The 25,121-nt window shown below is 32.9% G+C and overlaps 3 protein-coding genes across 9 annotated transcripts in view; 1 reads left to right on the top strand and 2 right to left on the bottom strand.

Annotated features, from left to right (window-relative positions):
- E23 (ABC transporter G family member E23) overlaps positions 1-13,495 on the bottom strand; it is a 272,552-nt gene extending 259,057 nt beyond the window's left edge. The window contains exons 1-2 of one of the 4 annotated variants that reach the window (XM_069112852.1): positions 12,591-13,495; positions 5,508-6,241 (exon numbers count right to left, since the gene is read on the bottom strand). In XM_069112852.1, the coding sequence (XP_068968953.1) occupies positions 5,508-5,620 (113 nt within the window). In that variant the 5' untranslated portion in view covers positions 5,621-6,241; positions 12,591-13,495. Of the gene's footprint in view, positions 1-5,507; positions 6,242-7,609; positions 7,716-9,241; positions 9,366-12,590 lie in introns of those variants that run through there. The other 3 variants (XM_069112853.1, XM_069112856.1, XM_069112854.1) reach the window with 3 other exon arrangements.
- Positions 13,496-14,366: 871 nt separating this feature from the next.
- On the bottom strand, positions 14,367-19,002 carry LOC138179607 (ATP-dependent DNA/RNA helicase DHX36). 2 transcript variants are annotated; one of them, XM_069112569.1, is made up of 14 exons: positions 18,811-19,000; positions 17,944-18,510; positions 17,615-17,804; positions 17,369-17,543; positions 17,149-17,297; positions 16,938-17,070; positions 16,667-16,862; positions 16,318-16,582; positions 15,937-16,229; positions 15,404-15,830; positions 15,121-15,329; positions 14,920-15,002; positions 14,752-14,843; positions 14,367-14,675 (listed from the first exon to the last, which is right to left on the bottom strand). In XM_069112569.1, the coding sequence occupies exons 1-14, from the start codon at positions 18,866-18,868 to the stop codon at positions 14,579-14,581; spliced, it is 2,934 nt and encodes a 977-aa protein (XP_068968670.1). In that variant the 5' UTR covers positions 18,869-19,000; the 3' UTR covers positions 14,367-14,578. The 2 variants fall into 2 exon arrangements, with proteins under 2 accessions (XP_068968670.1, XP_068968671.1); XM_069112570.1 differs by lacking the exons at positions 14,367-14,675; positions 14,752-14,843; positions 14,920-15,002 and having other exon boundaries at positions 15,120-15,326; positions 15,400-15,830; positions 18,811-19,002.
- A 665-nt stretch (positions 19,003-19,667) lies between these two features.
- On the top strand, positions 19,668-24,973 carry kri (uracil phosphoribosyltransferase krishah). 3 transcript variants are annotated; one of them, XM_069112572.1, is made up of 8 exons: positions 19,668-19,924; positions 20,080-20,122; positions 20,441-20,485; positions 20,567-20,716; positions 20,774-20,918; positions 21,001-21,131; positions 21,433-21,496; positions 22,784-24,394. In XM_069112572.1, exons 1-8 carry the CDS (start codon positions 19,788-19,790, stop codon positions 22,801-22,803), a joined length of 735 nt encoding a protein of 244 aa, XP_068968673.1. In that variant the 5' UTR covers positions 19,668-19,787; the 3' UTR covers positions 22,804-24,394. The 3 variants fall into 3 exon arrangements, with proteins under 3 accessions (XP_068968673.1, XP_068968672.1, XP_068968674.1); XM_069112571.1 differs by lacking the exon at positions 22,784-24,394 and adding an exon at positions 24,797-24,973 and having other exon boundaries at positions 19,669-19,924; XM_069112573.1 differs by lacking the exons at positions 20,441-20,485; positions 22,784-24,394 and adding an exon at positions 24,797-24,973 and having other exon boundaries at positions 19,685-19,924.
- The last annotated feature ends 148 nt before the right edge of the window (positions 24,974-25,121 follow it).

Genomic DNA, 25,121 nt, shown 5'->3' with positions numbered 1-25,121 from the left:
ATTCCACGATTTCATACCTGTACTTTCGCGTACAAACAGGTGAAATCTAATAAATATTGATATCCCATAAATTTGATTAGGAAAACGAAAAAACAATAATTAAGTTGATTATCCAACATCAACAAACCTAAAAATAAAATTAATCGCAGGAAGCTAAATGACCACAAGCGGACAGCGTTGCACGAAAGTTTGGATATTGATTTGCTGGTAGCATTATTGATAATAGCCGTGACAGATAAAACGAAAGTTATCAGTCACGTCGTTTTCTACCGAAACAAAGCTTGATTTACGAACGTTTTCCTGGAAAAATTAAAGACCAAGGACCACATCCCGTGGCTTCTACGATAACGTCGTGCTTTCCAACGCGTTATTTTCCTTCCGATTTTTTTTTTTATTTACAATTTGCCAAGACAGTGTTCTCTGTATCAGCTCATATTTGGTGCGTTCACACTGATAAACAATCCAGCAACTAATCTCTTGACACTCACATTTTCGAAACGTGATTATGGTAACAACAACTTCCAGTTTGTTTTTTTCATTTTTTTTTTTTTTTTTGCTCTCTTTGAAGTTTCACGTTCCAGAAACGTCAGACCTCTGGGTCCTCTTTCACTCGATTGAACGAATATTATTAGTGTTATTTTACAAATCACGATTTAAACAGATTGAGATAAAAAGAGAATCGAAAAGAACTTGTGCTCTAATGTTCATGAAAAATGTCTTTTTATCTATCAATTATTATAACGAGCATTAATACTTTAATTCTTTATTTTATCTTATCTTTGAGTATTTTACATGCTTCTACATTTTGTGTGCAGTTTCGAAAGGAAAAATATGCGCTGATTTCGAAACTTCGAAGAATTGTCAGTTAGCAGAGAAATCACTCTTTATCAAATGTTAAAAAGAGATTGAATTTTAGTATTGAAGTTCTGTATGTACAGTGGACTGTTGGAACACGAGTGAAATATTCGAGAAAATTCGCTCGCTCTCCTCTGCGTCGAACCTCGTTCGTTCACCAGCCGCAGGAAAATACAGAACCTGCGTACGATTTCGAAAGGACGAGACGCGAAGTGGTAATCGATACCTCGAAATACTTTCGAAACTTGGATCCGGAAAGCAAGGAGAGGTCTCTGATGATCGTCGAAATACGATTTATATATCATTTCTGGGAACTGCGGTTTTACGCGTATCCGGCCTGCGGACTCCACTTTCTTTTCTCTTGAAGACCCTTTAAACACAAATGGAGTAAGGTTGGTGGTAATTCAAGGGTCCGTTTCCAAAACCTGATCAAAAGTGCTCGATTTCACTCGACCAAACGCCGGAACAAGTCAATTCAACTAATTTGATGAAGAGAAACTACCCAATTGATACCAGTTACGTAGCCGATAGGTAAAGATGAGGTGTATGAAGTTTCTATGGGGTGAAAGGCGTATTAAACAACTGTTACGTGAGTCTGTACAAAGTTATATAAAATTTTGGAACATTCGAGGATCCTAGCGAAAAATCACAAAATAAAAGATTCCACATAATCAAAATTTACATATAATATAAATGTAATAAATATAAATATAAATTTACATATAATATAATATTATATATACAATACATATAATACATATAATAAAAATAAGCATAATCAAAATTGATCCTTGCGCTATGAATGAATTTGAGGATTCGCGAAGGAAAATATGAAATTCCTATGGAAAGGTGTCATACACCGTTTATGCGAAGTCATGGGATCTTTAAAAATTCAAGAACCTCCGAGACTGTTTAATGAAAAGTTACGAAACCCAGCAGACACGTGAAAATACACAAAACTATAGAATTACCAAGGATTTCAACATCCGCAAAGAAGCTTCTGAGATTTCCTATGGGAACGCGTGAAATATCAAAAGATTGTTAGGTCAGTTTGCAAAGGGTTATAGAATCTTTAAAAATCGAAAACTCTTGGAAAAGTAGTCGCAGGAAATACGAGAGAACGAGAATTCCAAGATTCGCGAAGGAAATTATGGAATGCGTATAGAAATTTATGGAGCGCAGCCGAGTCGCTACACGGAATCACTAAGAATTGCAGAATCCCCACGGAAAGCCGTAGAAACCCTAAAATCAAAAGAATGGTCGCCCAAAGTTGCGGAATCCCTACGAAAACCTAGCAAACCGCAGCGAAATCGTAATGAAAATTCACGGCCAGCGTTCGTCTGCGTTTCATCTAATAAAATTGTTCCTCTGTAATTGTCGAAATACGCTAATATGTACATCCACACATATGTACACATATATATGTACATATATATGTACACATACACATATGTACACATATATATGTACATATATATGTACACATATACATATGTACACATGTGTTGCACATATGTACAACTTACCGTGTAAATGTGTATTATGTGGACATGGCTATGGTATCCTTAAGGCGTATTATATTAAATATATGGTTCAATAAGTAGCAATCATCGAAAGAATTTGAAAAAATTCGCACAATGTTTCCAAACATTTCGAAGGAAGATTATCGTAAGATTAGTGAAAAATATTGGGTTGGCAACTAAGTGATTGCGGATTTTTATCATTAGGTGGTATTGACAAAATCCGCAATCATTTAGTTGCCAAGCCAATAGTTTGTTTAAATAGATTATGAAGTAAAACAAACAAACAAAAGATGTACGTTTACATAGTAAGGAGGGATGGACCGAGATATTTTTTCCAATTTGAAGATGCAATGGGGATAGTGTGGTAAAAAAGGATCAATTCAATTGACTGAAGAAGAACCAGCCGATGATGCTAAAGCGCAATGTTTTATTCGCGTTATGGTTAAAGCTATTCTGTGTGTTTTCGCTTCGTAAAGTAACATTAAGTATTTTTATAGATCATTGCAGTTCACTGCAGCTTTCTACCATCGCGAGACAGGATTGTTAATATATGAACAATTAAAATCCAACAATACAATATTGTTTGTAAAAACGCTTCGTCACATGACGAATTACAAATCACGAGAAACAATCAGAGGGAAAAGGAGGAACGAACATTTCAAGATCTCGAACGTCGTTCCGGCATTACTTAGTATTAACGAAACTGTTGATCGAACGACGGGGCAACGGAACAAAAGGCACGATCAAACAAACACGTGCGCAAACAAGCAAGCACTGTCGACGCTCGTGAAATCAACCACGATAAACAACCGCGTCGTTATAAATAAATTTTACCGAAGAAGAGAGACGGAGATGCTAAGTAACGAAGATAGGAAAAGATGTGGTGGATGATTTTGTTCTTTTCCTTGTTTGATAGAGAAGCAATGTGTATATAAAGATCACAGGCAAAAGATATGATAAGTACATTTTTGTTGATCTCTTAATTTCAATGTTACTTTGTAATATGTTCGTGCAAAGTACGCCGCTAAAAGCGGAAAAAGACACGATAAGGGCCAAAGATGTAATTGGTGAAGTTTCGTAGAAGCTAAAGATCGAACTATTCGAACAAACAGTATTTTAACTTTTTAAAGACCGATGTCGAGTTAAACGCAACGTTTCGTTTGCAATTTCTTTTTTCAGACGGTTTACATTATTAAATTCTGTTTTTTAACGTTCGTTTAATATTTTTCTTGTCTCTATTGTTTCCACAATAAATCCTACAGATTTGTGAAATTTGAAGAAATCGAAATAATTTATAACTTTGTGATAAACCTCTCTTTCTCTCTCTCTTTCTCTTTATTTGATCCTTAATACGTCTTTGATATTTTAATATTATGACAGACAATATTTTTAAAGTTATTAAGACAGTGGAAAGATACACTTTAGCCTTAAAATCAAAGAAAAGGACAATGTGAATTTTAAAATTGCTGCTCTGTGAAAATGAAAAATGCGATTTATCGTGTGTTTCTGCTCTAGTCTTTGTATGTATAGAACTGTAACAACAGTGATTTCGATAAATATGAAAACGTGAATATAAAGTTGATGAATGGGGGAAAAGAGGAGCTGGAAATCATCGAGGAACATGATGACACGGCGGAAGGTCGTGAGACGAGACATGGTTGTGCCAATGCTGGACGCTTTTTATTGCACGCTGAGATTTGCCGACGTATTAGTCGATGATATATTTTTTTACGACATGAATAGATAAGGGGCGAGCACTTTCTTTCGAAAGACATCATCGACTGTATCAGTCGTGATAAGGTATTTAGCGAGCACGATCGTACATGACGTTAATTGCTATTTTTCTTTTTATTCTTTACTTTTTCTTCGTCTTTTATTTGCGAGTCTTTACTTTTCTTCCTTTTTCATTACCAATGTTCAATATCGTATCGATTACGCATGTTATTAACGACACTATACTGGAAAATATACTAAATATAAGCAAGACATTGATATCATACTAATTTTTCGAGTAGTTTGATTTTCTTGATAAGCATTAGCAAATCGTGAATTTTTCTTGTGATGTGTTCAAGAGGTTGAGAATAATTTGGAGATTTTGGTTAATAGGTAAAATAGTGAAGAAGCTAGTGAAGAAAGATCGAGTTTTGAGTTGAAGAAAATTAACTACGGGCGTGTGTTTAAATTTAGAATTTCGCAAATATAATAATGACTTTTTCCTTCCATGATACGCGAAACGTGATATGTCCTCTTATCTTAAGCTCTGGTTGTCTTTGTTCGGTATATTTTGTTCACTTTGTTTGCTAAATTATACGTTGTTCAAATTGTATTTAATTTCTAAATACTCATCTAACAACAACTTATCGTCTATCTGATTTTAATTTAAATCTGATGAACCCTAATATCATACAGTCTTTAAAAATAATTCATTTTCTATTGACAAATTGATCTTTCTTTCTCTTTTCAAAAATTAGAAAAATGTATATATTGATATAAGAAAGGCTTTTTTACTAGAATAATAGAATTAAATAGAATTGGAAGAAATATTCTTGTCTTACACTCGCAGATGTGTACTGTGATTACGTTGCTCGAAACAATTGTAAGCGCAGCCTGCTCAATGTTTTTCAAAATCTACTCAATAGCTGAAATAACCACATAAACTTTTCACAAAAATGAAGAACATTAACATGATCGAAAACTATTACATATATCATACGATACCACAACAAACTTATAACATCTACAATTCACTATTAGTTTTTCGAAACTTGACAAGTCTGAACAAACAATTATTGTTAATTAATTAAAAAAAAGTAATAAAGTAGAAAACAATAAAGTGTCTTCAAAAATCCGCTACTCTACACTCTATTCTTTCTCGAACCGAGAATTATTTCTGCTCTTCAAATCATTATTTCCATTTGGAATATCAAAACCATAAAAATTCAAATCTTTTCACAGTAAAAGATTATTCCGTCCAACATCATCGTCGAGATTTTAAAAAACATCGATCTAATGAAAGAAGCCTTCCAATTGTTTCGAGCAAACGTCAGTCAACTATTTCCACACCGTCGTCTAAAAAATATCGGAAAAAAGTAAATCTAGCTACGAAGTATCGGTAAAAGAATCACTTACCTGGGAGCATTGATGATCGGTCGGCCCATTGCCCGTTGCTGGCGCTTCTCGTTGCTGGGAAGGCGCAGGTAATCTTGGTCGCCAAAGAGGAACAGATCCTTTGAAATAATCATGTCCACCGTGTGGTTGTCGGTTATAGCTGCCCGCCTCTCTCTCTTATCTTTCTCTCACTGCCGAACCACAGGCTGAACAACGCACCACGACGACGACAACGACGTCAAACGCGACGGAATATCCTCACCTAAGTCCCGCCACCTCGACACGTTCAACGCGATCTCCAACGACGATTTTCCACCGCGATCAGTTCCCTGCTGTTGTCTCTCGTCAGCAAACGAACATTTTCGCCAGCTATTCCCGCGACTCCGTGCCGATTTTCTGTCCAAACACCTAGTCGCGAGCATTAAGTCCGAATAAAATTTAGAAACGAACGAACCGATCGATATAAAGCTGATGTACGGTGCACGGTGCACTGGTTCCGAGTGAATCAACGTGTTCTTTGTGATCTTTTCTCAAAGATAATTTAAATGAGATCGTTCAAGTTCTCGTCAGAATTCTCTGTGTCTTTGGTAGAGTCGTCGGAATCGCAGATTAAGAGATTAACTATGAAAGTTCGTGAAATTTCGAGCGAAAACGTAGGGAAGTTTTGCGTTTGTTGACGAATCCTGGTAAATTAGCAGTATCCTTGCAGGTGCAGCGTTCCGTGGAAGAGTTCTGCGGAGATCGGCTGCGACTGTCTAAAAAAACAAAAGGTGAGTTAGTGATATATTTAAGAGGAAGTTGTTTACGTTTCTGAATCAAAGCTAATGGTAAGTATAGGAGTTGTTATCACGGATACCTAACATCTTTGGAACATTATCATAAAGCAAGCTTCAAAAGTTTGTGTTAAGGAATGATACGAATTTTGAAGAGTAGAGCGAGATAGAATATAGTTCGTGGAATAAGCAAACACAGACTGTTTGGTTAATAACCTGTTGCTTTTTCTGGTCGTGAACAACCTGATTCTATTTTCTCTACAATGTACCTATCATAGTAAAAATTTGAAAATTTGATGAAAATTTATTACTTCATAGAGATTATAATTTTATGATATCATTTCTGGTGTTTACGATGAAATTTAGGATAGAGATGTTACGGGAATTCGTCAATTAAGATTTAAATTAGTGAATGCTTATCCCAGCAATCGTCAAAAGTCTTCATTGCCAATATAAACACGTAATTTCAGTTTCTAGAAAATAAAAGAAACATGGCGGAAGAAGACGCGGTAAAATGGTACAACTAGGTAATGTCAATATTTGTAGACCACTATACAGTGGCGACGGATGCACAAAAATTCAGGTCAAAATTAATCAGTCAATTTTGAACAGTTACATCTCAATATTCACATCGAAACGTGTTTACTTTGCGTCTACCAAAATTCACCGCTACACAGCAGGAAATGCTCTATAATCTCTGCAAAAATCCAATTCAATTCTCGTCAGAAAACAAAGAAATGAATCATAGAAAAAAGGGAACCGGAGAAAAATTTCCAGCGAATATCTAGTTCCTCTACTTTCAAGTGCATTATTTATTATTTATTCGTAATAAGGAGTCCTCTAATTAATTCGTAACAAGTCCTCTAGTTCGGATATTTTACGTATTCTATAGACTTCTACATTCTTAACCTTGCTATGGTCTTCGAATTTTCATATTTTAATCTCGCATTTTAGCAAAACGGATTTATAATGTTAATTATTAATATAATATAAAATTTCTCGAAAATGCGTAAATATCCGTAGTATAATCGTAACTTAATATGGCGTATGGATTACGCCATATTTGAGCTACTTGCGACCCGTATAACTAATATTCGCGCAACGAATATCTGGAATACGCTGTACTCGCGCGAGAGAACGACTCGCGTTCACGCGTTCATTCATGATCGTCTATTAGCAGTGCCGAAGGTAATCATGTCCGCTGGGTAATCCGTTACCAGAGACGAGGTCGGCACAAAAACGGGACGAGCAAGCTTTTCGCGCGAAAATAGCGGCTTTCTGATCGAACAGCCATAAAGAACACCTAAAGAAGGCGTTGTTATTTCCGATATTATTTTCAACCTTACCTACCGCACGTTTGTTATTGTTTCTCATCTTGCTCTTTTTCTGACGGCTCTTGCCTGTTCTAAGAAACCACGTAACCATTAATATTCCTCTTTTTGGTAAATTTGTTAATATTTCGCACTGAACTAACTACAAAAAGTAACGTAACTGAAATAGAAGAGACTTTTGGAACACCCTCTGTGTATTGTATCGTAAATTAATTAGACGACTGCAGCGCCATCCCTTTAGTCTCATTTCAAAAGCCAAAGTACATATACAATATTAAGAAAATTATTTTTATACATATATGTATATGTATATATAGCAAGATTTCATAGATTTATAAAACAGACGAAGAACTATGTACTTTATCGTTCGTAAAAAACATGATTCATCTTGCACCACGAAACTGAGACGCGAAGAACCTTACGTCGAGGCAGCTTATTGTAGCCAGAAGTTATTCCAAACAGACCGCGCGAAACGTAAATAAAAAATGCTGCCAACATTTCTCGCAACACAACGTTTACAGCTTCCGAAGCTCGATGACAAAGAAGCATTTAAAAAATCTGCTTCAATTTCGCGAAACAAAAATACATACACCATACATACATTTACGTATACAGTATACACACATTTGATACATATACATGCGACATATATAGGTCACCTATTTTTGTTCAACAACGCGCGGACTAGCAGCGGCTGCATGTTTGCGGCGATCGACTTCCGAATTCTTCGCATAATCCGAATCGCCGCCATTACACTCTGGATAGTCGGTTATTTATCGACGAGATTTGTCAGTCGCTGAAAGTCGCAAAGTAGCAGCGATCACGAGCAAAGACGAATACAGTGGGGGCGAACGAGTCGCACTGTATGTCGCGTCTGAAGCTGACGAAGTAAATCGAGCGGACATACGCTGTGCGCATGAGAACTCGTCCCATATTTACATCGCGCCAATTTTCACCCGCCAACTGTTAGGCATTAGTCACGGATGAGTGGCAAGTATACGAGAAACGCTGGTGTATCGTGGACATCTTCCTTCGCTCCGGTCAGAGATGATTTTGACAGGCGTCTCTAATTAGTCGAGGCGAATTGTACAGGCCTAAGGCGCGATCAACCAACACCGTTTTAATTTTCATGGCCTCGCGTGCAAGAAAACCACCAATGGCCTGCTAACGTTTTCATTTCCGTTCGACGATTTTGTCGATGCGTCAACCTTCGAACGTGAAATTAGTAACGACGTGGTCACGCAACCTATTCCACTATGGAGTGGGTAGGTAGTATTTACAACGAAAAACTGGTCAAAAGACGATTTTTTAAACTTTCAGGGATAATTAACTCTTAATTGATATTGCTGAGTTATATAGTAGATGACCATTCAGTTTAGGTTAGATTAGAATCAAGTTTCTTAATTTTAGAATATTTAATTTCAATTTATATTCTGTGTCTTCCTCAATGGCTTTGATAGCCTTCATAACTTAGAATACAGAAAACACTTTGTATCAAGTAAACTAAAATTATGTTAATTGAGATCGTTATGGGTTTCTAATCTCATCTACAACCAGACGAGGGTTAAGTCCAATTAAGGGTTAGGTATCACGGTCATAAATACATATGTACTACATATATAATGACTCACGAAAGAATTTGATCACTTACCACAGAAAACTTCTATGTATGTATAATTTATTATTACAAAGTTGCTCTACCTCCTCATTCTACATCGAAGTAATAAATTATCTTAATTAAATATAATTAAATTTTTTAATGCGAACAGGTCACTGTGGGATATTCAGTTCCCTCGACGCGCCTAGTGGCGCTGATCGAAATCGACAACGTTGAGAAAGGTTATGGCGCCGGTACCGAAAGTAACGGTCGCTAATTCGGCCGTGAGTGAATGCCGACCGAAAATACAATATCGAAAAATAGATAAACGTATCCAGAATCGGCCGATTCCAGCTGATCGTTACTCTCTTTTTACAGTTTTCATATGGTGTTGATGTTTTATTTACGGTCGTGAGCGGTAAATTTGAATTTTTTATACCGGGCGAATGGCTCGTACATTATATTGGCAACGTTTTTGACGTGCGAACCAGATTCGATGTCGTTTATTTTTTCTTGGAAAGAAAAGAGAAATAGGATCCGTATCGCTTGAAATTTTTAAGAAAGCTCAAGATATATTTAGTCACGCGTACTATCAATGAGAATATACACGATGATTAAGAACAATTATCTCATCGCGAGTAGTACGTTTCATGTCACGGGTGCAACGATCTCAGTCTGTTAAACAGCAAGATCAATGAACACGACCGGCCGACCGATAACTGCGTACGAGATTACGACTTCGAATTTCGGTGATTATCTTCGTGTCGATCGAACTAGATCAATATTTAAAAATGTCGTTTTAAGGAATCCACCATAATATTATTTTTTACACTATGAAAAAGCAATTATTATAAAATTGACTGCATTTATTCGAAATGATTATAGAATTTGTTAGTTTTTATAAAACATCACATAAGTAATTAGAAACATTATTATATCATAAATTGATTCATTTCTTAAATCATAAACAAACTTTATCAGTGTCACCTAACCTATTCGTTGCAGACGCTATGAATAAGTAAATTAAAATAAACATTGTTTCAGATTTGTTTCCAACGGCATTAAGAGACTTATATCGAAACCCACGAACAAGCCACTTACCACATAATTAAACTTACGAATGGAGCGATAGAAAGAGAAAGGTGTGCGCGCTCAAACACGTAAGATAAGAATAGGTGAATGACAATACACCGGGAAAAACTAATTTGGCACGAACAAAGGAAACATAAACAATGCAAATAGCCGTTTGTCAGGCCGGCAACCAGTGTGTAACTTCATTTTTCCGGTTCCACGCTAGTTAATTACCACAAAATCGAACAGGGCAAAAACACGTACTTATCCTGATTTACTTGATTAGAATACACAAGTCAACCGGTTGGATTTGTTCCAAAATGAAGTTGTTCCTTTCAACGGTACAACCATCCGGCCTAATCGGTGTTTTCGAGCATAGGAAATCAAATGCACGCTTAATTCGCATAACCACCACTAAAGATACATGTCTGCGATTCTTTGGACCAACATCGTCCCTTCTTGTCATTGACACCGATAATACTGTTCATTCAACGAACATCGGTGATGAAAATTACTCTGCACTAGCGAACAATGAACTGTCTCGATATAGAAAAAAAGGACGAGTACCAACTCTATATTTAGATTATCTGCATATATTCAAAATTTTTTTCGTGGTTATTTTTGATCTAGATAGTTCGTTCGAATTTCGAGAAAAGAACCATAGCTATAGAAACGACAAGCTGGAAGATAAGATGCTGCCGACTCGTGGCAAAGTCTAGCATTCGTTGATTAGATACGAAATTATAAAGGTTCGTGAACTTAACGAACAAAGCGGCGAAATAGAGCTACGGTATCAATCGTTTAAAGAAATCATAAATATTATATTATTATTCTTCTTAATAAGATACAGTACATGTTCTATAGATTTTCAATGTACAGAAGATATTTTTTGAAAGAAGATTGGCTGCACTGCGACAAAACCGCCCGATTAAGTGTTATTACGAAAGTACGATGTTTATAATACCTACGGTAGGTAAGGTCAGCGTATTGGTGATAAGGTCATTGCAAGAATGACGTACACGTCCTTCGGCTGTTCGTCCTCGAATGTAAAGGAATTAATTTTTAATGAGAAAATATCTGGTTTCATTGAAGCTTACACAAAAAAAATTGGCTTACAGTAGCTCACAAAAATATTCAGACACTTGTAAAAACCTTTTATAAGTATATTATGTGTGTTATACGAAACATTTTGGAATTTTATTAGCGCTATAATAAGTCTTGACTATTATGATTATATCAATTATATTATATTACAGTAATAAAAAAATTTTAATATGTTTTATATGATACATACATACTTCCTATGTTAGATGTTCAAATGCTTTACTGAGCCACTATACATTTTTTATTTGACTTTTAAATATCACAAACAAATTTTGGGGTCAAATATATTGTCGTTCGCACAGCTAGTGAAATTATTATGATAAATAATTTCATGTGAAGCAATATTCGAAAAAGAATATCGATATTCTCCGATCAAGATATTTTCCTACAATAGGGCATTGACGTACGAACAACCTTTGAACGAGAAAACACCGGTTGCAGTGAATGACCCTACGCCCTTGATACTCTCGAAACACGTTCACTCCGTTTGAAACTCACATTTAAAACGAGTACTCGCGCAACGCGAAAGGGAAAATTGAACAGTTGAAATGGTAAATGATGTAAGTGGCAGAAGTGCAGATTTTCAATATAAACAAGAAATGTACTGGTTCAAGATAATGCCGCTAACGATTTTAACTGTACCTTACCATAACCCTAAAAAGCTGAAACAAATTCTTACAACGTTTAAATCTGTATCTAGTATAAAATTTAGTACTATTTGAATTCCTCAATTATCAAATACCGTAAAAGCAGCGATAAAATTAGGTAAATTTAACGCTGTTGCTATAATGCATTGCAACATCTTGAGAATTAGTATTCTTAACACTAGAACCACCATAATGCACAAAATAATCATTTTCTAATTTTTCGCAAATTTATCGGTTTGGATGGTTGCATTTCTGCCGATTCGAATGACTTTTTATAAAATTTTATATATCTTTAATTTTCGTACTTTAATCGTTGGTAGTTCTAGTGTTAAAGCAGCACATTGCACGTCTCGCCGAATGTTGGTATTCCCACCGATCTCGATAATCATAAGTCGAAGATATTTGAGAATTCGAAAATGCCGTTTCGTCCCGAAATTTCGGACGTGTTTATCGAGATTCGAATATCAGCAGGAGGTTGGTTTCCTGATTTTACAACTTTCCAGCGAAACGAATGAAAAACAGAGAACAGTAACTAAATATGTATGCAGTTTGTGGAAGGTGGTAGTATGAAAGCTACTCACGTAAAAAGCACGAAAAATTCCAGTGCTCCTCGCTGTTATCGCTGCCTGTGATCGAGATGAGTTTCTCGATCATGTAGGGACCCGAAGAAGGAGAAGAAGAACTTTCAGTAGGTCTCGAGTTTGATATTGGTCGTAGCCGGTATCTTCGGCCTCGTCGTCCTCGGCGTCGTCCTCCTCGTAGCTCCTGTCACACATGCACTGTGCATCGGCCACGAACATGCGGCCATTGCGCGGCACGCAGTCAATGAACCCGCATTGCTTTTCAACCGAGAGAGTCTTCGCCTCTTTTTCCCTTCTTAAACCCCGGAACGCACTATCGGCCGGCCTCTATCCGCGGATCTTCGGCCGCACACTCACGACATATATTCCGGTGGCGGTTTTGCACGAGGAACACCCGACCCTCCCGGTGTCACTGGTTCTCTTACCTCTTCCTGCGCCGTGTCGTCGTTATTTCTCTCTCTCCCTCTTTTTCGTATATATGTGTATATGTGTGATACGCGGGTGCGCACGCGCGTGTTTCACGTCTCTCCTCGGTTTCGCACGTGTATATACGTATGTATACGTCGCGACGAAAATCCCTCTCCGTCCCTCTTTTATTTTCTCGTTCTCCCTCTTTCTACCTTCGTACGGTCGTTCAGTGACCCGCTCTCTCTTTCTCTCCCTCTCTATATAACACCAATACACGCGACTACGATTTTTCACCAGTTCTTTTCTCTCTCGTATTACAGCTCACGACTCAAGGGTTGAGAAGCGAATACGACGTATAACCGATAGGTATACGATTTAAATATAGGATACGGGATCGCGATGTTGTACTATGAGCACTCGTATAGACTCTGACTCGTATTGGAGTCTCGTGTCCCCCCCGAAGTTCGACCACAGCTTCACGACGCGACACTCGCGGCGGTCGGATGCAGACTGAATCGGACGCTACGTGCCTCGCTCGTGTATTGCCAGAACGTCCCTCCCCTTATCCACCCTCCCTCTTTTTCACTCGTTCCTCTTTCTCTTCCCCCTATTTACTTCTCTCTTCACGGTGGCTATCAGCTCGTGCCAGACCCCAGGCTCATTTTTACTGGCGACGGCGACGCGCTAACGTACAACTAGAACGGAGGGGAGGCGGCTCGTTCGTGAAATTTCAAAATCTTTTTGTTAAACGATGCTTCCTACTTTTCCTATGGATTATGGGATGACGACACAATAGGCGCATATTTAAATGGTCAACCTCCGTTACCAAGCGACTATCTTTTTTGTTTGACTTCAGTCTTTGGCAAATTTCATTAATATGTTTTTTCTTCTTTTCGTTACGAAGATTTGTACATTTGAATTGACTTCTTGAAAGTTTGAATTCAATGAAAAAGTATTTAGGAAAGATATACGTGTTCTTACGCACAATTCAATTGTCTTCCTAATTTTGTTTCTTTTCTTCTCTTTCTTTATGAAAATTTGAAATTTGAATTAAATTTCTGAAAATTTGAGGTAAATGAAAAAATATTTAGAAACGGTGTATGTGATACGATCTCAAGCACAATGAATTTACGTCGAGTAAAACAATGCATAGAATATTCTTAATTACTGCATTTTCTCCACAAATCATTAACCTTCTGAAGAGAGAGAGTTTATGATTTATATATAAATATATATATATAAATAAATGAAATTCTATACATGTTAAACATACCTTCTATATTCAAATCGTGCAACGATGTATTTAATATATCATAATCATGTAGTAGGATTCGAGTAAATTTGAAAATTAAATTTGCAAGGTTGATAATTTTTTGTTTTATCTCCAAAACTTTATTTTCTGAATATATATTACAAACTTGATATATTTTTACTTATTATAATTAGATAAAACTATAGGAGGAATTATTTTACTAGAATATCTTAGGGGTTCACTTAATTAAGACAATTAAAAAACCAAGTTCCTCTAGCTATTTCGCTATGCTTCAAAGCCATAGTTATCATAGTTTATTAAATCCTATTCAAACTTTATCATGCATATCATCCTCACAATTTTGAATATCAGAATTAGAGAATCCCAATTCCTCGTCTTTTTGAGAGACCAGTTCTATGATAGCACTATGATCAACAAATGATATTAGCGCTTTTTAGAAATACGTAAGAAATGAAGGAAATATTAAAACATAAAACTTACTTTAATACATCGCCTTCAAAGCTATTCCAGCATACTGTTCCCGGATGTGTTATTTTATACTCTAACATATTATTGAATTGTTCTTGTAATTTCTGTAATTAAATTATAGATAATTATGCAAATTCATTAAGTACAAATTTTATTTTACAGATACATCTATTTTTATACCTGAATAAGTTGTGCACTTTGCAAATCGCAAGCAAACATTTGATTGTTTGCTAAGCTGATAAAATAGTTTCCTCTTTCTTTTCCTGAAACAATTGAAAGTATTATATACACAATATATACACAATTGTAAATTATATATACATAATATATATTGTATTATATATACGATTAAAAATTATGTAAGCAACAGAAGGCACGTACTTATAGACATTTTTGGAGCAGTAAATAATAAAATTGGCGCGCTAACGCATGTAGTATCATGCAAATATATTGCTGTCGAGAGTTGCTTTGTAAAATATGTAATAAATGGGTTGGGATATTCCTTAACTTTATCATTTACACTTGACGGATGTATAGTAACGGTGCCATCTTCTGGAGTCCATGCTCTGGTTCCACTTTTTGTAACTCTCCTGAACATAAAATAAAATTTAAGGTATATTTCCGCTTTCATTATCCTTATTATTGTACTAAAAACTAGACATACCTTATAACAGCAATATTAGGATACAATGCAGCACATACTACTGCTTTCACTAAGGTTATGTTACTGGAGTTCCTGTTAGCATTAATGTCAGCAGGATTTTCTGAATCCATAAATTTCATTCGACACAAATGTTGAGCAAATTGAGTTTTCATTTCAGAAAGTAGTTTGAGCGTACTAAAAGAGAGGAAATATTCCCTACAAAAAGAACTTGCATAACTTTTTTTATACGCGATCTCAAATCTTCTTAATGCTTCAGATAAAGCGATATGATCGCTAAATTGATTCATATTTAATTCGAGTTTCTTTTTTCGTGCGTCTTCCTCTTTTCCAAGTGGACAGTAAAAAGCATCTTTAAAACTAAGACTCGCCGCGATTGCAAAAACTGGTTCTACGCACGAAAATAATGATGCCCATATGATCATTTTCCCTAGTAAGAATAAACAATAAAATGATTATTATATAGACTTATTAATAAAAAATATTAATAAAGATATAAATTATGTAAAATTATATTTAATATATAAGAATAGTACCTGTACGTGGATCTAGAGGTAATTGAGCCAAATGATACCCCAAAGGAGTCAATTGTTCCTCGTCATCCAACGCGTTGAGAGTTCGGAGTAAATCCAAAGATAGATCTATAGCTTTCATATTTGGGGGATCCATAACACTTGCTAAGAAAGTTCTAGCTTTTCCCAATTGTAATATTTTTATTTGTAAAATAACTTCCTCTAAACGCGTCCTTAACATTTCGGGTAAAGGATACTGGTCTAGTGCCATTTCTCTAGCTTTTGAGTACAAATGATAACAAACACCAGCTCTTACTCTAAAAAGAATATAACATACTATTATTATAATAAATATTTTAAATAACAAGAAAATTTTTTTTAGAATTTTGTCTTTGAATGTCTTACCTGCCTGCTCTACCTCTTCTTTGTTTAGCATTAGCTAACGATACCCATTCAGGTTCCAAAGTTTGAACATTTTTTTGGAGATCGAATTTACCAAATTTCATTTTTCCGCAATCAACAACATATACTACATCTTCAATAGTTATAGAAGTTTCGGCTATCGAAGTTGCAATTATTATCTTCCGAACTCCTTCGGGTGGTGTTTTAAATACAAGCTTCTGATCGACAGTTGGCAAACGAGAATGAAGAGGATAAATAACATACTGATCTACAAACATTAAATAATTTGTTTAAACCAAAATTATGATGAAAATAAGAGTTTTACATTAAGCGCTATATCAAATATACTTACTTTGTGGATACTGTCTATTTTCCAGCATAATTTTATGTAGCTTTACTATATCCATCATACCAGGAAGAAAAACTAAAATAGCTCCAGGATCTTTAGTTTTACAAATGTACCTAATTAATAGTTCTATAAGATCAAGAGACAATTTCTCACTGTTTGGATTCCGTAATTGTTCAATTACTTCTTTTGAATATTTCTTCTATAATGCAATAAATGAAACAAATAAGAGAAAGAATAAATACAGTGTAAATAATCATAGAATAAGAATACTTACCGTAGCTATAAGCTGTTGTACATAAGGATATAGCACATCATGAAACTCGTCCCTTTTTCGTTGTTCCTGTTTATATTTTTTGATATGTTTTTTATGATCTTGAGGTATTGCAGTTAATGCGGGAAATTGATATCTGTAATTTAATTGTATTGTTCAGTTTATTTGTACCGCATTTGTTTACTTATATTGTTTTTATCGAATATGAACTTACCCTGTAAAGGATAGGATGTCCTCTAAATAAAATTCTGTTACTGGATAAGTAAAGCCAGGAATATGAATCATTGGGCAATCATTATAATAACTGGAAAATCTTTCAGAGTTAAGTGTTGCACTCATTAAAATAACTTTCAAATCAGGTCTCTAAAAAATGATTTTTTTTATATAACGGGAATTAATACCATTAAATTTAATCTAGATGTAATTAAACGTACTTTAGGGATAATTAGTTTCAGTAAAGCAAGGATGAAGTCACTTTCAGTAGATCTTTCATGAATTTCATCTAATATAATATGAGAAAATTCTTTTAAGGCTGGATCACCTTGCATGAATTGCAATAACATTCCAGTAGTACAAAATGTTATGCTGCCCTTATCTCTCGGCAATACTCTACAAATAAAAAACAAACAACACAATCCAACCTAAAGTTGATTTAACAGAAGAAATAAGAAATAACATACTTTTCAAGTCGGATTTGAAAACCAACGGATTTACCAAGCTTTTCTGCTCTCTCAGCTGCAACTCTCTCAGCAACAGATATAGCTGATATCCTCCTAGGTTGAGTACATATAATTCGCACAATGCTACCATTTTCTTGTTCTATTTGATCATCCAATATATACTGAGCAACCTGTGTTGTTTTTCCACAACCTGAAATGCATCTGTATAATAATTGTATGTAATAAACTATTCAAAAAAGCTTGTGAATATGTTATATTAGCAACCTTGCATTATATAAAATCAATTGTATTATTAATATAAACTCTGCAATGAAATACAAAAAACTTACCAGTTTCTCCACTTATTACAATAACCTGATTTTCCTTAATCAAATCTAATATTTTTGATCTTTTATGATATGATGGTAACTTTAATCTGAATTGTTTCATGTTTTCATACTCCTGCGTTGATTGCAATGTCCTATGTTCATTTAATAATTTTTTATCTAGTTCAATATCTCTTTCTAATTTTGATTTAACCAGCAAAGCTCTGGCAAGATTTTCTTGCATATTACCAGATACCATATTCATGAATTTTCTTTTAAATTGGGAGTCACGAATGTGCACATATTTATTTTCTAACACATCATACGTATCCTCAGTGTATGCACTGTTATATAATTTTTCATAATATCCTTTAGAATTGTTTAACACGTGTTCAATTTTTTCTTGAAGATGTTCAGGTAACTTAATACCTTGAGTTTCCTTTTTCTTGGTCTTTTGTTTGGCCTTATCTCTATAATAAAGCCCTATTTCTTTGCCTCTCAACCAAGGTGGATGTCCTCCTCCTCTGCCTCGTCCATGGCTGTCACGTTCAAAATGTGACCCTCCTGACTGAGAACTTTCACCTCTACCTCCTAAATATTCATTAAACATAAAATGCAATGAATATAAAATCCTATTAAAAACTACAAAAAATTATTACATTTAATTGTAACATCTTATTTGTATGTATCAAACCTCAAAAAATCTAACCTCTAAATAATCGACATTGTCATGGGAAAAATAATTAGATATGTTATATAAGTCAGATGCTATATATTATCAATTTTTTAACTTTAAATGAAATTATACAATATATGAAACATAATTCCAAAAAATAGACTAATTGCACAAATATAACTATATTGTCATATCTTCAAAATAATTTTATTTACCATATCTATGTCTCGAATACATTTTTTGTGCTAAAAATGGTTTGTAAGGACGGAACATTCTTTTTTAACTAATCGTATGAAATCATTAATGTTATTTGTTCGTTACACATTCTTTTTTAACTACTTAAATATTAACAAATTCGCCGCTCTATTTAGAAACACTATATCCTCAATTTTCACTAAAAGCGACTCTAAAGCTGGTTGATTGGTGCACGCCTCATCCAATCAACATTTAGCTTATGTATTTATTAATTTCAAAAAATATCCTCTATTAATTTATATCTCTCGATACATAATTAACTTAACACACAAAAATTATTCTTAAAAGATTAAATAGAAATTGTTCTATTTCTACCAAGATCTGATAGTAAATAAAATTGAGGTAACATAAAATTATATTTAAATAAAATAAATGTAGGAAAAAATGTTGGAAAATAAGTTAAATGTCAGATTTTTTTATTATTATTATTATTTCATTGCAATATAAAATCTTAAATAGATACTCTAGTTAACACGTTAATGGCTGGTCTGCCGGATTTTTTTGCGAATATATACTGTGAACATCGTTTACTCAACATCTAGACAAGTACCTACACTAATCTGTAAAGACATGAAAAGAGCAGCGGGTCGGCATAAGAACATGGGAGGCACTGCTCTTTATCGCCATTGATATGTACATGTCTAGTATGTATACATATTATGTCGTATACTAAATATATATATATATCAGTATTTATCTCCCAGCTTACCATCACGCGTTATTACATTATCGTATCTATATATATAACACTTTTGACCAATACAATTGCATATCTTTATGATTGCATTGGGTCTACAAGAAATAACCAATCAGACCCACATTCCTTTGCCTACCCATCTTCTCATTTCTGCATAATATAATAGTATCTAGTGCTACGCATAGTACTTAGTATAGTACCTGATAGTACGAAGTTAGTACATGCATACAAGAAATCAGCATGGGTAGCACGGAGGTAACACCGATCCCAAAGAAATTAAACGAAAGCAACGATATCGGTGATGTTTACGGGCCGAACTTAAAAATCCTTCCATGCAATAATCAAGTAAAGGAACTGCAGACTATATTGCGAGACAAGTAAGTAAACCGACGGCGAAAATGATTCGTGTATCGACGTATACAAGGATTTTTTTTTAGCTTTAAAATGCCGGCATGATGCCGGCGCATTGTGTCATTGTGTCGTTTGCCTCCAATTAAACAATTTAATGGACACAATGCATATCCGTTTACAGAAACACCACGAGGAGCGATTTCAAGTTCTACGCCGACCGTCTGGTGAGTCTTGTTTTTCTATTTAATTATATGTTCTGACGCATTGTCATGTATTTTCGAGGTAATATTTATTTGTTTTAAGCACTTACGACTAAAACTGCATGCATCGTGAGTGAAACATGTGTTTCATAATGAGTAGAAATTTAATAATATTGGTCTCTTTTTCGAGAACAAATCGTTTCGTCAGACGTGGCCATTCGTCCACTGTACGCATCGTGTTTTCATGCTTTCACCGAAAAATATAGTTAATTCTATCTAATGAAATCTATTTTTGTATTTCCTGTAATTAGAGATGATATTAATTTGATATTTTTTCTGTAGAATTTATTACAAGTAATTGAATTATATCAAATCGATATTTTTATGGTAATAGTATTTTTTAATTTTATGACTTACATATCTATGATAAGTTGTGAATTATGTACACAGCAAATTAAACATTTCTAGATAAGACTAGTGATAGAAGAAAGTTTAAATCAATTACCTTTTTCCAAATGTGTGGTAACTACACCAACTGGTGCCAAATACAATGGTTTAAAGTATCAGAAAGGAAATTGTGGTGTGTCTATAGTAAGAAGCGGAGAAGCCATGGAACAGGTATATTTTATTAATAACTGGATTTGTAAAAGCATATTAATTATAATGCATTTTCAGGGTTTAAGAGACTGCTGTCGTAGTATAAGAATTGGAAAAATATTAGTTGAAAGTGATGCAGACACCCATGAAGCCAAAGTAGTTTATGCAAAGTTTCCAGATGATATATCTGAAAGGAAAGTCTTACTTATGTATCCAATAATGAGTAAGTGTAACAGCTTTAGATCATACATCTAAGTTCTTTTGTGTACAATATTGTAAAACCAATGATTTATTTTAAATGAAAGGTACTGGGAATACTGTGATAAAAGCAATTGCTGTCCTAAAAGAACATAACGTAATTGAAGAAAATATCATTTTATCAAATTTATTTTGTACACCAATTGCAGCTAAGTCTCTAGTCACTGCCTTTCCTCAGGTGTGTATACTTTCTGATTATAACAGTATCTTATTAGATGCTTTCTTTCTGTACACAAATCATAAGATTATTTCATTAGGCTTTAAACTTTCTTTAAGTTCACTTTAAGCCCAAAAGGCAGATTAGTTGCCGATCCTGAAATCATGAGCTTGATAACAAATATTAACTTTTTAACAGCTTTTAAAAAAGTCAACTGCCTTAAGACATTCTTTACTGAATGTATTAATTAAGTTATTTCGAATTATTTTTATATTGTAAACATATCTTAATTGTTTGAATGAAAATAAATTTTCTTTTACAGATGAAAATTTTAACATCAGAGATTCATAGCATTGCTCCAAATCATTTTGGACAGAAATACTTTGGTACGGATTAATTATATTTTATTAGCATATTATATCATAAGTTAGTATCTACAATAGATGAATTGATAGAAAATCAGGTGCAGAAGGTAACATGTTTCTCTAAAGTATAATCATAAAGCATAATACAGTTTAGAAAGAAGTCCTACAGGAAAAAAGATATTAATATTTTGTTTATATCATTACCACTGCTAACTTTTGTAAGTTATTTTTGATTTATTGCAAGAAAATATCAAACAGTGTGATCAATTGTGTAATCATAATACATAATTCATCATCATACAAGAAGTACATATTTAAAATAGCAACATCATTTTTCATGTTCTGTTATCATTACACTTCTGACTTGCAAATACCTTCTTAACTTTTTATTTAAATATTTATACATAAAAAAGATGAAAATTCATTAAACATGGTTACTGCATAAGTTTTAGTACAAAAAATCTTCATGCAATTGTTAAAATTGCACATAGTAAAAATGTATAATTTTGCACAATGTTTAAGTTACTTATCAAAATAGTCAAAGAAAATGCTTTGACTATTACTTACAACTAACCTTATTATTTAATAATTTTCAGTATTGATATCTATTATTACGCTTAAATAGCATATATATAAAATTTTATTAATATACTTAAACAGAAAAAATCAATATAGTACAAGTTATATGTAGAAGAAAAGTGTTTCTTAAAAAGTATTGAGAATTTTACATAGCGTTGGCAATACTGTATTATGTAATTCAAGTTTTGTAAAAGCATTTATCTTGTTTATTATCTTATGTATGTTTTACAAATTAATTTTTATGGTATTGCAGAATGTATAAATATAGATTTTAAAAGTGTGGTACTTTAGAAACACTTTTCATGTATGATTCTCAATTTGCGATTTATATTCATAATTTTCATAATTTTCAATAATAAAAAAAACCTCTTTGTTTATTAAATCAATATTCCCGAAATATTGTATAAAAAACGTGAAAGAACGCTTTATGTTTATTCTTCAACTAATACCTGAGTGAATGTATGCAGATATGTATGTATTTTGTTCTCATGTATTCAGAGTATATACTTTAAAAACTGTGTATTTATATTTGTATTTAAGAAATCATGTGAACCTTCTGTAGATTGATTTTCTGTTCTTAATGTATAGTTGTAAGTAATATGTTTTATTATTATTTAATTAAGATAAATCAATCATATATAGATTGATTGATCTTTCCTGCATAATATAACAATTACAATCTTTTTTCTATTTTTTGCTCTATATACTGTGAACTATGAACTTCAACAGAACAAGTAATCCCACAGTAAAACATGCATTATATGATGCGCAAAGTGTAATGAAAAATATCTTTTATGTAATTATTTATTAAAATTATAGTTCAGTGATTGTTACAATTTTAATAGCAACAAAAAGTTAATTTTTTAAAGCATATTTTAGGCCAATGTTTTGTGAATTTCACAAAGTATGATTTTGTTACAGAGTAACAATATATAATGTTTTTTCAAATGCTATGTAAAAGAATATTAATTTTCTCACAGTTTTTTCATGTTGCTATAAATAGTAACTTATAAAATTTATAAAAATGATATTAATTTATAATATGAACTATAATATTGGAAATTTTGTATACGACATAAGTTATTTGATAATTTCCAATAGTTTCATACAATTGTAGCAAAAAAATATAAAATAATGCAGAATGTTTCATTATCTGAATGATAAAACAGAATTTTTACTTAATAGTTAAAAATACAATTTGCATAATAATGTGGTAGTCACTCTACAGGTTTAGATAATTGTTTTGGGATAAATTTGTCGTTAAAGCAATTATATAATTAATAAATAAGGAAATTATAGAATTACTTTGTTTTTAAGTACACGTCTTAAATTGAATTTAATAAGTATTGCAAGATGTATTTAAATAATATTATTTATTTATTATTTAAACATCTTGTTCTTCAATTTGTATATAAATAGTATTGTATATCAAGATAGATATGTATTTTATTGTAAACATGGATCATCATGGATCAATGAAATTAATGATATGAGAACATTTAATATCTGCATAACGAAACATGATATTTTGCATCAACAATATGTTTGGCATTAGTATTTCGATTTTCTCCTAATTCTCATTATAATAGTGTCAACTGTTGAGTTTAATTTTGTTTTAATACATGCTAATAGTGTGTGAATAAGTACAAATATTAACATAATATTCAACATAGTACTAAACATAAGTTTTTGAAAACATACACCAAAATGATGTATGACAATGTTACTTACCGATACTAATATGTGATTTCATTTTTCATAAATAGTCACATATACCAAATTAAAATCATTTGTTATAAAATGAAGAACCATTTTTATAATTATTATGTATTACTAAAGTACATACAAATTTTTTAACTATGGAAAATGTTAAAAAAATGTAAATTTATGAAGCTTATCACTATCATATTAATCAGATTCTTTGTGTGACTGTTGAATGGTATCTAGAATTGATGATGCAGCTTTTACATGTAATAATCTTTTTTAAAAGTATAATTATTATATATTATCTTTTATAACTTTTCTTTACTAATTTCATTCTTTTTATTTTTTTTTTATTTTTTTGCTCCTTTTTCTATTATGAGACATACAAGGTTTAAACTCTGAAAGCCCGTAGACCCTTCAAAAAACAATTTACCTTGAAACGTGCCTATAAAAAGAGCTGCATTACAGTATCTAGAGCTGTGATTTTAAGAACCATATGTGCATTATATTATATCATTTGAGTGTACACAGATGTCTGTTATTACGAACAATACTTGTACACCTGTTATACTGTAAGTTACCACAGAGTAATTTTCAACGTTTATAGCATTCACAATAAATTTATATTAGTGAAAATATTGTATAATATGTATATCTTGAGAAATATGAATAAAATTTCACAGCAAGTACTAATTACCCAACATAAACAATTTAAAATAAACAAAACTTTACAAAAATGAAACGTGATTTATTTTTTTATTCGTTTGTGAATACAAAGACATACTTTAAAAGCAAATGTTTTAAGGTACATTGCCTTTTATTTTAAACAAAGTGATATCTTTCTATAGCTGAAGTATTCCTTCCTATTACTAAATATTTAAAAAGAATTTGATTTTGTTGAAAAATTTTGTACTTGTTTAAATATTATTTTTAATATTTTTCAACAATTTATGTGTATAAAATTTTATTCATTGTATACAGTTATTTTGTAGATGATCTTCATAAAAACTTCAAAAACACGACAATTATTGTTTCCAGGATGTTCTCGTTTCGTCGTAGGGGAGACTACAAACATACAAGGGAAAGATATTTGAAGAATTTGTGTTACGAATATACACACACGTTATGCAGATGTTAGAGTTTAATTTCATTTTTTAACAAATTTCAATTGAAAATAATTACCAAAATGTTAAGGAATATATTTTTTTAATGTAATTATGCCATACGTTTAAAATATTTCTGTAGTCAGTTTATTACGTAAAAATAGCTAATTTATCTATTAAACTTGACAAACTTACTTTCTACATACTCGATGTTTTATTTTCGTATTTATTAACGTTAATGCTAGTCGTTTATTCATTGT

The sequence above is a fragment of the Bombus flavifrons genome, chromosome 5 (genome assembly GCF_040668555.2).
Source record: "Bombus flavifrons isolate JBK064 chromosome 5, iyBomFlav1_principal, whole genome shotgun sequence".
In the NCBI taxonomy this organism is placed as follows: Eukaryota; Metazoa; Arthropoda; class Insecta; order Hymenoptera; family Apidae; genus Bombus; species Bombus flavifrons.
Note: the sequence above shows the minus strand (reverse complement) of the source record. Positions and strands in the feature narration are given on the sequence as shown.

Excerpts from the sequence above, each read along its gene's own strand:
- kri (XM_069112571.1), top strand. The coding sequence starts at position 19,788 with ATGGGTAGCACGGAGGTAACACCGATCCCAAAGAAATTAAACGAAAGC. Across the intron at positions 20,123-20,440 it reads AGTTCTACGCCGACCGTCTG|AATTTATTACAAGTAATTGA; the intron begins GTGAGTCTTGTT and ends TTTTTTCTGTAG. Across the intron at positions 21,497-24,796 it reads TTTTGGACAGAAATACTTTG|GATGTTCTCGTTTCGTCGTA; the intron begins GTACGGATTAAT and ends TATTGTTTCCAG.
- LOC138179607 (XM_069112569.1), bottom strand. The coding sequence starts at position 18,868 with ATGTTCCGTCCTTACAAACCATTTTTAGCACAAAAAATGTATTCGAGA. Across the intron at positions 17,805-17,943 it reads TGTAATAAGTGGAGAAACTG|GTTGTGGAAAAACAACACAG; the intron begins GTAAGTTTTTTG and ends GATGCATTTCAG. Across the intron at positions 17,071-17,148 it reads GACATCCTATCCTTTACAGG|ATATCAATTTCCCGCATTAA; the intron begins GTAAGTTCATAT and ends ATTAAATTACAG.